Source organism: Triticum urartu, chromosome 7 (assembly GCF_003073215.2).
Source record: "Triticum urartu cultivar G1812 chromosome 7, Tu2.1, whole genome shotgun sequence".
Classification (NCBI taxonomy): domain Eukaryota; kingdom Viridiplantae; phylum Streptophyta; class Magnoliopsida; order Poales; family Poaceae; genus Triticum; species Triticum urartu.
The window spans coordinates 83,316,345-83,328,415 of NC_053028.1; the positions used below are offsets into that span (position 1 = coordinate 83,316,345).

General features: G+C 43.7%; 1 protein-coding gene across 1 annotated transcript; it reads left to right on the forward strand.

The window, feature by feature from the left end:
* The first annotated feature begins 9,902 nt into the window (after positions 1 to 9,902).
* LOC125521529 (tryptophan decarboxylase 1-like) lies at positions 9,903 to 11,824 on the forward strand. The gene has a single exon (XM_048686582.1). The coding sequence runs from the start codon at positions 10,051 to 10,053 to the stop codon at positions 11,581 to 11,583; it is 1,533 nt and encodes a 510-aa protein (XP_048542539.1). The 5' UTR covers positions 9,903 to 10,050; the 3' UTR covers positions 11,584 to 11,824.
* The last annotated feature ends 247 nt before the right edge of the window (positions 11,825 to 12,071 follow it).

Genomic DNA, 12,071 nt, shown 5'->3' on the forward strand with positions numbered 1-12,071 from the left:
TGTGCCAAACATCACAACGTAACTGGGTGACTATAAAGGTACATTACAGGTGTCTCCGAAAGTGTCTGTTGGGTTGGCACGAATCAAGACTGGGATTTGTCACTCCGTATGACGGAGAGGTATCTCTGGGCCCACTCGGTAATGCATCATCATAATGAGCTCAATGTGATCAAGTGGTTGATCACGGGATCATGCATTACAGTACGAGTAAAGTGACTTGCCAGTAACGAGACTGAACAAGGTATTGGGATACCGACGATCGAGTCTCGGGAAAGTAACGTACCGATTGACAAAGGGAATTGAATACGGGATTGATTAAGTCCTCGACATCGTGGTTCATCCGATGAGATCATCGAGGAGCATGTGGGAGCCAACATGGGTATCCAGATCCCGCTGTTGGTTATTGACCGGAGAGTCGTCTCGGTCATGTCTGCTTGTCTCCCGAACCCGTAGGGTCTACACACTTAAGGTTCGGTGACGCTAGGGTTGTAGAGATATGAGTATGCAGTAATCCGAAAGTTGTTCGGAGTCCCGGATGAGATCCTGGACGTCACGAGGAGTTCCGGAATGGTCCAGAGGTGAAGAATTATATATAGGAAGTGTAGTTTCGGCCATCGGGAAAGATTCGGGGTCACCGGTATTGTACCGGGACCACCGGATGGGTCTTGGGGGTCCAACGGGTGGGGCCACCCATCCTGGAGGGCCCCATGGGCTGAAGTGGGGAAGGGATCCAGCCCAAAGTGGGCTGGGGCGCCACTTCCCCTAGGGCCCATGCGCCTAGGGTGGGGGAAACCCTAAAGGGGGGCGCCCCCTTGCTTGGGGGGCAAGCCCCCACCCCTTGGCCGGCGCCCCCTAGGCCCCCTATATATAGTGGGGGAGGGAGGGCCTCTACCTACGCCATTGGTGCCTCCCTCTCCCTCTCCAACACCTCCTCCTTCTCCATAGAGCTTGGCGAAGCCCTGCCGGAGTACTGCAGCTCCATCACCACCACGCCGTCGTGCTGCTGCTGGAGCCATCTTCCTCAACCTCTCCTTCCCCCTTGCTGGATCAAGAAAGAGGAGACGTTACGCTGACCGTACGTGTGTTGAACGCGGAGGTGCCGTCCGTTCGGCGCTAGGATCTCCGGTGATTTGGATCACGTCGAGTACGACTCCCTCATCCCCGTTCTTTGAACGCTTCCACTCGCGATCTACAAGGTACGTAGATGCATCCAACCACTCGTTGCTAGATGAACTCATAGATGGATCTTGGTAAAACCGTAGGAAATTTTTTGTTTTCTGCAATGTTCCCCAACAAGTAGACCCGGAACCTATCCGTCAGGAGCCAACTGAACCCGTTGTTGAGCATGAAAGGGAGGTGCAACAGCAAATTTTAGAAGAACTACCAGAAGTTAAGGCACAAAATGTGCCAGAAACTGAGGCCCTTAGAAGGTCTACAAGACCAAAAAAGTTAGCTATTTCTACTGAATTTAAAGTTTATAACACAGAAATGGTTCATATGGAAAAAGATCCCACCTCATATGAAGAAGCCATGAGAAGTCCTTATTCATCGAAGTGGATGAAGGCAATGGAAGACGAGATGAAATCGATGAGTTCCAAAGATGTTTGGGACTTAGAGGAAATTCCTAAAGGAGCCAAAACTAAGTATGACTCTAAAGGGAATATAGAAAAGTATAAAGCACGACTCGTGGCAAAAGGATTTACACAAAGAGAAGGGATAGATTAGAAGGAGACATTTTCTCCAATCTCATGTAAGGATTCCTTCAGAATCATAATGTCATTAGTTGCTCATTTTGATTTAGAGTTACATCAAATGGATGTTAAGACAGCATTTCTGAATGGTGATTTAAAAGAAAATGTCTACATGAAACAGTCTAAGGGTTTTTATCATGGAAGGCAAGGAAAATATGGGATGCCGCCTGAAGTAATTCATTTATGGATTAAGACAAGCCTCTTGGCAGTGGTATCTAAAGTTTAATCAAACGATTAAAAGTTTTGGATTTAAAGAAAATATTGAGGATAATTGCATTTATGCAAAGTTTAAAAATGGGAAATATATTTTCCTAATCTTGTGTGTGGATGATATCCTGCTTGCTAGCAGTGATGTTAGTCTACTACAAGAAACAAAGAAATACTTATCCTCAAATTTTGACATAACAGATCTTGGTGAAGCATCATATGTTTTGGGCATAGAAATTCACCGAGATAGGAACAATGGAGTCTTAGGACTATCGCAGAAAGCATATTTAGAAAAGGTTCTTAAAAAGTATAATATGCATGCGAGTAAAGCCACACCTGCTCCTATAGTCAAGGGCGATAGTTTTGGGAAATTCCAATGTCCCAAGAACCAGTACGAGATCGATCAAATGAAAGCAGTACCATATGCTTCGGCAGTTGGCAGCTTACAGTATGCACAAGTGTGCACTCGCCCTGACTTAGCTTTTATCACCGGGGTACTCGGTAGATATCAAGAGAATCCAGGCATGGAGCACTGGAAGATGGTAAAGAAAGCATTGCGTTATGCGCAAGGCACGAAGGACTACATGCTAATATACAGGAGAAGTGATTCCCTAGAGATAAAAGGGTATTCAGACGCAGATTTTGCGGGGGACAGAGATGATAGAAAATCCACGTCAGGATACGTCTTCACTCTCGCTGGGGAGCTATTTCATGGAAAAGCTCCAAGCAGTCGATAGTTGCATCATCCACAATGTATGCAGAATTTATAGCATGCTTCGAGGCCACGGGGCAGGCAATATGGCTAAAGAAATTTGTACCCGACTTGAAAGTGGTAGATTGTATTCACAAACCACTAAAGATGTACTGTGACAACCAGCCCGCAGTATTTTATGCTCACAACAACAAGTCGAGTAATGCTGCCAAAACAATAGAGATAAGGTATTATGTTGTGAAAGATAAAATCCATGATCAAACTATAAGTCTCGAGCATATAAGGACAAAGGATATGCTTGCTGATCCGCTAACGAAAGGCTTACCACCCAATGTGTTCAAGGAACACTTAGCCGGCATGGGTTTAAGGGAAAGCATTATGATTTCTGGATAGGCCCAAAAGGAACAGAATTTTCTTCTGAACTTAACGTATGTTGTTGCTGTATGATTCTAACGGCAATTAAGCTGTGATGATGAAACATGCTCTATGTACCAATATGTGATGAAACAAATAAACTAGAAAGTATAGAGTTAAAAGTAAAGTTGAGATCAAGGGGGAGAATGTTAGGTAGATCTCTCTCCCGTTTGAACCCAACGGGTCGAACGGGCCCCTGACTCGCGCCCTGATCGGGGGTGCCCAACCGAACCATGGTTGGTGGGCCCCTGTGACCCATGCTATATAAACAGAGGTGGGGGCCGAGGCACGGCTTACGAGATTAATCGCTGCCACAAACCCCACCGACAATCCCTTCCGATCTAGGGTTAGCGCGGTGCTCACGGGAAGCTCCAACACCGCCGCCATCTCTCTGCCATCACCGGCCCCTACTTCACCATGGCCGGCACTGGATCGAGTTTGTCTGCACCAGCATAAGGTAGGTGTACTGGGAAGATCTAACCGACTCGATCCAAAGCACTCTATCATTGTAACACTAAGACTGACTGCCAAATGAGCTGCATATGCAAGAGCAACTGCTTCTGCTTGAATAGGAGTAGAAGTGGGAGGCGCTGAAGCTTGAACCTGAATGTTAATTTCTCTCCGAGGAGAAGGTATGCAAAAGTAAACTCCTACACCTGTCTTTACTTCCCCTTGAGTAAGACCTGGAATTTTTGAAGATCTAAAGGCTGCATCAGAAAAGATTTTAGTACCATTAATCAACATATCAGATTTAAGAGTCTGCCCTTGTTTAGGAACAACCCGAGCCTCAAGATGGTTCTTAGCACAAATCTGATTATTAGAAGGGAGGAAAGATTCCTCATGCAATGCAATGTCAATATGAGCAGCAACAATATGCACTCTGTAAGGAAGACATCTTTTTCTTTCAAACAAGAAATCATTTCTAGCTTTCCAGATACACCATAAAAAGTTCAAAACATTTTGCAAGGAAGCATAAGGATGACCCATAGAAACCAGATGAATGAGAATAGAGTGCATTGAATTATGGTCCTGAACAAGAGAATCGGATCTGAGAAACCAAGGAGCAGAAAACCAGGCAGCTCTAGCAAAATCACAAAGAAAGAAGAGATGAAATTCATCATCTTGCTGGGCACACCTACAACAAGTCTGAGAAATATGAGTGAAAAAACGTTCTGCTCTCATACCTGTCGGCAAAGCTTTACTAAGAAGCCTCCAAGCAAAATTTTGGACTTTAGGCAACAATTTTTTCTTCTTCCAAATGACTTTGAGAAAGTTTTTTAACTCAAGAGAAACCTGAAGAGGAGCAGTTCTAGGATGAGAGTGAATGGCTTGCAAACAAAGGTTGTAGGCAGCTTTAGAAGAACAAAACCCATTAGGAGCCAAGGGTCAACAGAGCAAATCTTCATTATTATTCTTAATGATATCAATGTTAATTATATGAGAAGCAAGAGGCTGCTGAAATAAAGAGAAAATTAGTTGATGATTCCAATTTTTTTGCCCAGGCAGCCAAAGATCTCTAACCAAAGAAGGATAAATAAAACCTGGTTGTTAAGGAATAAGAAAATCATGAATGGGATTCTAAAAAGGACACCAAGGCATACTCCACAAAGAGATGTTTCCTTTAGTAAGCTGATAGAAAGCATGATCTTTCAGTTTGGGTAGCATTTTTAAAACAGAAGCCCAGAAAGCTGACTTAGGAGGGGCCACAGTGGCCTTCCAAATAGTAGTAGTAGGAAAGTATTTAGCCTGAAGAACATGATATAAATGAGAAGGAGGGTCTTTAGCTAACCTCCAGGACGCAGCAAGAATGAGGCTTTTGTTTATTGCTTTTAAGTTTCTGATGCCTAGTCCACCTTCTGCCTTAGAACTGGTGTCCTGCAACTGGTAGTTATTTTCAAAATGTTGGCCTTTGTGGACCGAGCAACATCTCATAGTAGAGAAGAAGTAGTTTTCATAGGGCGGGAGTCTATGAAATAGTTCAAATCGGATGCAATATTAAAGAAAATAAATCAAGTAACCTTAAGTGGTCCCTAACACTATGTCCTAATAGTAAGCGATTTCTTTCAACCTGGTAGAAAAACAAGAAACAAAAAGTGGAGTGGGCATGCTGACTAAGAGGAACAAGAAAGAATCACAAAAGTTCGAATTTTTGAGATCAACTTTTACATCAATTAAGAAATCAGTTCACATTTGAAAATAGACTGTGAAAGTTATTTTGGGTCCCTAAATAATTTATTAAATTCAGATTTTTTCCGCAAATTTCAGATTGATAACTTTCAGGGCTAAACTATGTTGGCATTTTTTTAATAGAAAAGAACTCCGTGAGCACCACACGTTAGAGCTGAGGCTCAAACAAGGGCGGGCTGGCTACGTACTCAAGCGCCTAGCCAACAAAGCGACGCCCCATTCTCACTTTGATCCCATTAACTTTTTGTTGACCATAGATGGAATATTTGTTCATCGACCTTAGCGAAAGTGGAATGTAGGGTTGTATGCTGATAGTAACATCACACATATCTAGACAAATTAGATGTTGTGGCAAGCAATAAATGAAGAAAGAGAGAAAAGTAGTAACATAGCTAGTTACTAGTAGTATGAGTAACATCATACATATTAAGGCAAGATGTGTCTATAGCCTAATAAATGAAGTGATGCATGTTATCACACATATGTTACTCCACACTATAGAGGTAGTAACATAGACTAGTAACATGGGCATGTTACTAGTCTATGTTACTACCCATTGTGGCTAGTAGTAACCTCATTCGCAAAAAGAAAAGAACGTTGTTTAACCTGACAATTTTGTTGGGTACACATATCCCATAACATTTATAATACTTTAAATAATGGTTTGAACCCTACTTTTAGAAACGGCAGGCTGTTCAATTTCTGCAGCTTAGCTCGTTTTAGAATGAATGAATGAACGGTATGAACAAGCGCACTAAGCATATCGGTTGGTGTGCACACGGTTTGTATGGCGTGCTTGATCGTACACGGTTGGTCAGAGTGAACACAGTTTACATAAAGCAAAGCGTGTGATGAGTGATTTCATAGCATGCATTTGTTCTTATAAGTGAATCATGTGCGACATCGTCCACACTCTGACACTCAAGCCATCGTGGAGCTCTCTCTCTGTGTGTGCACGCGCACGCGTACGTGTGCGTGTGTGTGTGTGTGTTTGTGTGTGTGTGTGTGCGTGTGTGTGCGCGCGCGCGCGCGTGTTTTGTCGAGCACCCTCGAGAGACCCCATGATGATGCCCTTGTGCCACTGCCAACTATGTCCTGAACTCCTAATGGGCTTTGGGTTGCATAATTGGGCCATGGGACGATATATGGGACACGTTGTGGAGGTAGTGTGAGAAGTAGACGTGATGTGCACATGAGTTGTATATTTGTTGAATACATATTTCATACAGATGATGTAATTACGATTTTTTTCTGCCAAAAAGAAGTGGTCTTCATCTAAATACCCATGAATTATGTTAGGGCCGCCCTCCTTCCCAAAATAATTGAACACACATGATGGGTCTCTATGTCCAGAATGATACTTAATGCGAGCATAACTAATATTATAGCACTAGCTTTTACATAGTGGACTGAGCAAGATCCCATCACTTTATATAAGGATGTAAGAATTGTATAAACACTAGCACTACAATCACGAAGAGCATAACAATCAAAATTATTAATGGTAATCAGTTCAATTGGTTCCAAACCATCCTCTAATTATATAGGGATATTGGCATCTTGATTATATTTCTCCTCGCCGTTTGAAATAGTTAGCCCTATATGTTCAGTAATTTGTTTGTTGCAAGCAGTTCTATTAGGCACTTCCGATAATTCTTACAAAACTTGTATAACTTCGGAGAGGGTACACTCATCATAGTAAATTTAATTACATCAATAATAAATAATGTACAGTACCAACCATTTTTGACATTCTTATCATATGCTTAATTTTAGGTTCAATTTCAGCATGCATGGTTTTGTTTCTTCTTTTCTCCCAATTCTTATCTAGGATGAATTGAATATGTTTGAAAGTATCTCCATTGTTAATTTTAGATGGTGTCAATCTATGCTTCATCAAACTATATAATTAGAGAGTTTTAACTTTATCAAAGAGAGTGCTAATTTACCAAAAAAATGGTTCAACGTCTTGATTTAGTTTTGGGTCGAAATTCATTACTTAATCATTCCTACAAATCTAGTAGGAAAATTATTACTCCCACATTAATTATATCAATGATAAGGCATGTAATCATTATTTCTACAGTATTCGTCATGCATTATTGTTGAAGTTATTTTGACACCAACATGTTCTTTATTTCGCTCAACAAGTTCACGAAATTAGAAATATCATAAGTACTAGATGATGCATTATTAATAGAAAACATAGACATATGCATACCAGGTTTGGCATTTTAACTTTGAACCTCCTGGGTAGAGTTTAGCATTATAGTTGGAACCCTCTCAATATGTCATTTGACATAATTTTCCATCATGCCACCCAAACATTTTGAGCTTGAGCTTGTGTCATGCTTCTAAAGGTGCCATCTGTAGATGAATCTAACAATTATTCATATGTATGGTTCAATCCAACATAAAAGGTGTGCAACATTAACCATTCACCTAATCTATATAGGTCAATTTCTAAGAGTTTTACCTCCTTTTCAAACTTGAGATAAATGTTTATGATTGGATAACTTATAGTTCACAATGTGGTTTTGCATTTCTAATATCTTAGCAAAGGGCTAGTATTTCACAATTAAAACATTTTGCATTCACTACAAAATTGAATATTATCAAGAGGCAAAGATGGAAACCACCTCCTTACCCAACAACCATCCACTCCCCCACCACCTTCTCAACCATTGTCTCGTCATCCTATGTCACCGCCACCTTCTCCCTATCCGCAAGCGAGCCCTCAGCGAGGGATCGATCCATAAGTGCTAAAAGAAGCCATCTAAATGAGACAACCCCTTGAAACAAAACAAGTGAGATGGAAACCACTCGCTAAATCTCTTCTGGTCAGGACCCATGACAGTTACTAACATTGCCACAAGTTGCATTGTTCGTGTAAGGCCTCTCACAGCGGGAGCATCACAATATGATGCATTACCACGTAAACAAAAATATGATGTGGCACATCAATTAATTATTTTACAGAAGGTTCTAGTATATGGCATAGTACCATGGCACGTCAAAAGATTTTTAAAATAAAAATAAATAAATGGAGTGCACTTTAAATTGAGACTTTATAAATCAACAAATGTAGTGATTATATGATACTATTGTATGATACTCCCTCCGTTCCTAAATATTTGTCTTTGTAGAGATTTCAACAAGTGACTACATACGAAGCAAAATCAGTGAAGCTACACTCTAAAATATGTCTATATACATCGTATGTGGTAGTCCATTTGAAATCTCTAAAAAGGCAAATATTTAGGAACGGATGGAGTACTATGTATTGCACATGCGGAATCCATTTTGGCTCTATGGAGCACATGCTCCTGCATGCCAAAAATGGATTTTACAAATGTCAAACAAATTAAAAAATATAGATGTGTTCAATGTCACACCCAAATGGTACATGCAAATTTTCAGGGGAAAAACTTAAGCATTTTGACCTGCGCAAAAAAAAAAAGAGAGTCGAACGCCGAATGTTACCTCCAAATGTTAGACTTGTTTATTTTTTCACCAGCGAAGAACTGCTATCCCATATGGCATGAAAATTGTCAAGCACATGATACTAGTTTATGTTACTCTTCATTGTGGTAGGTCTAACATATATGTTGTATGAATATACACTTGGTGCTTTGATTGTATTTTTGCGAAAGATTTAGATTTATTATAAAAGTTCATCAGAAGTACAAAACACCTCAAACACAATAAAAATACGTCGAGGTCTCTAGACCACCAAATGACCACTACCGCCGCCAGAATGGTCCATCGACTCGTCTCTGTCGCCACTCCCCTACCGAAACCGGTTTGACCTTGTCGATAACAGCCAGAAAAAGTCCTCATGCACTTGTCCCTAAGGACCAGCGCCATAGAGCCGCAATCGTCGTCGTTGAACCCACAAATAGATATGAACCAACTAACACCAAATCTCGCCGTTCCACGAAGACATCATGAATCCAGGCCAGAGCTCCGTCATACATCTAGATGGACAAACTTGGCGAGGATTAGATCTTGGAAGACAAACATGCAGAAGAAACGTTGTCATCTATCGGAGTGCCACGTTTGCAAGTACTAAAAAGCCCTTAACCTAAACTACTAGCCGAAACGAAGACACCCATATCCCCCTCCCCACCACCGATGGAGCGCCGGGTAGAGGAGAGGCGAACCCGCGGGCTCGCCGGTGAAGTCTGAAGCGGAGAATTTGCCCTAGCCATAGATAATTTCTTTTAGGAGAGAAAAGGTCTATCTTGACCGCATGATATTGTATTATATGCAGTTAATAATACGAACAAGAAACGATTTTTTGTGGTGACGAAAACCATCCATGCCCCCTAGTAGTCCGGAGTATATGCGTAGAAAGAAAAAAAAAACTTTAGCAGCCAGACGGTGACCAATTAACGAACGGCATCATAACGGGTCTATTCGGACGTATCCGGACCGAACAGACGAGTTGACCATCAGATTCATGTCGCGCGCGCTTGTGCTCGGATCTCTACCAACCACCAACCTTCCTAGCAGCATACGTAGGCCCGCGCGACCAGGACCCATCCAACGCCCACCCCGCCACGCCGCTTCCCGGATCCACCTATATATACCCAGCACCAACTACTAACTCCATTCACCAAGCAGCAAAGCAAGCCAGCTAATTACTAGCTCCTCCGCCTCTTCTTCTTGCTCTCCGGCAGCAAAGCTACCTAGCTAAACTTCATTAAGCCAATCCTTCTCTCCGCCTCCCAACCTTCTTTGCTCATAATCAAGGTTTAAATTACCTACCTAAAAGGAATGGGCAGCTTGGGCACCAACCCCATGTCCTTCTCCGCCATCCCCGACGACAAGGCGGCGTTCGAGCCGCTCAACCCTGAAGATGTCCGTGCATACCTCCACAAGGCCGTCGACTTCATCTCCGACTACTACACCAACATCGAGTCCATGCCCGTACTCCCTAACGTGAAGCCGGGGTACCTGCAAGACGAGCTCAGCGCGTCCCCGCCAACTTACTCTGCGCCATTCGATGTCACCATGAAGGAGCTCAGGACCTCCGTTGTCCCCGGCATGACGCACTGGGCTAGCCCCAACTTCTTTGCCTTCTTCCCCTCCACCAACAGCGCAGCTGCGATCGCCGGCGACCTCATTGCCTCAGCCATGAACACCGTCGGATTCACGTGGCAGGCCTCACCTGCCGCCACTGAGATGGAGGTTCTCGCTCTCGACTGGCTTGCGCAGCTCCTGCGTCTGCCCACAACCTTCATGAACCGCACCAGCACTGGTCGTGGCACCGGCGGTGGGGTTATCCTTGGCACAACAAGCGAGGCCATGCTCGTCACGCTAGTCGCCGCCCGTGATGCAGCGCTGCGTCGAAGCGGCTCTGTCGGCGTGTCTGGCATTCCACGCTTGGCTGTGTATGCTGCCGACCAAACCCACTCCACGTTCTTCAAGGCTTGTCGCCTCGCGGGATTTGACCCCGCCAACATCCGCTCCATCCCTACCGGGCCAGAAACCAATTATGGGCTCGACCCGACAAAGCTTCTCGAGGTCATGCAAGCTGATGCCGACGCTGGTCTTGTGCCAACATATGTCTGCACTACCGTGGGCACCACGTCTTCCAATGCCGTTGACCCGGTGGGCGACGTCGCCGATGTTGCCGCCATGTTCAGTGCATGGGTCCACGTCGATGCTGCCTACGCTGGCAGTGCATGTATCTGCCCTGAGTTTCGCCACCATCTCGACGGCGTCGAGCGCGTGGACTCCATTAGCATGAGCCCACACAAATGGCTTCTCACATGCCTTGATTGCACATGTCTCTATGTCCGTGATGCTCACCGACTGAGTGACTCATTGGAGACCAACCCGGAGTATCTCAAGAATGATGCTACCGAGTCCGGCGAGGTCACCGATCTTAAAGACATGCAGGTCGGCGTTGGCCGGCGCTTCCGCGGGCTCAAGCTTTGGATGGTCATGCGTACCTATGGTACCGCAAAGCTCCAAGAGCACATCCGTAGTGATGTTGCCATGGCCAAGATGTTTGAAGATTTCGTCCGTGCCGATGACAGGTTTGAAGTGGTCGTACCGAGGAACTTTGCTCTTGTTTGCTTTCGGATCAAGGCAAGTGGAGCCATGACGGAGAAGGATGCTGACGAGGCCAACCGCGTGCTAATGGAAAATCTGAACAAAACTGGCAAGGCTTATCTTGCACACACGGTGGTCGGTGACAAGTTCGTGTTACGGTTCGTCGTTGGGTCGTCGCTGCAGGAGGAGAGGCATGTGAGAAGTGCTTGGGACCTCATCAAGAAGACTACGGGCAGTATCATGGATTAAGTGGACAGACCTATCGGTGCCGAAAGCTTTAGGGGCAACACAAATCCCAATATTTATGATACATTTATTCTTTTAATTTATCTTTCTTTTCTTTTGCTTCGATTCAGATTATTATTTATTTGGACATGTGGTTCTTATTTCCACTGAGGGTATATGTATATAGTAGGCAACGAAATGGATTGTAGACTGTAAAAGGTAAAATGGCTTATATTGAATGAACACGAGATACTTTTTTATTTGTTATTGTGCTCTGCTAGCGAGTGATGAATGCTTGTCTACGCATCTCGATCAATCAAGAAATGGACACATCCATTTGTGCGTGAGATGTGTTTATTTAGGTTAGAGTGGGTTAAAAAATAACTCTAACTCTAACTGTGTTAGATGTGTTAGAGTATCCAAACAGAGCCAAAATGGATATGTTGCACTCAATTGGTTTTTAGGTTTCAAGATGCCAGACCGAAGCTGGTCACCGCGTGTTCCCACCTTCC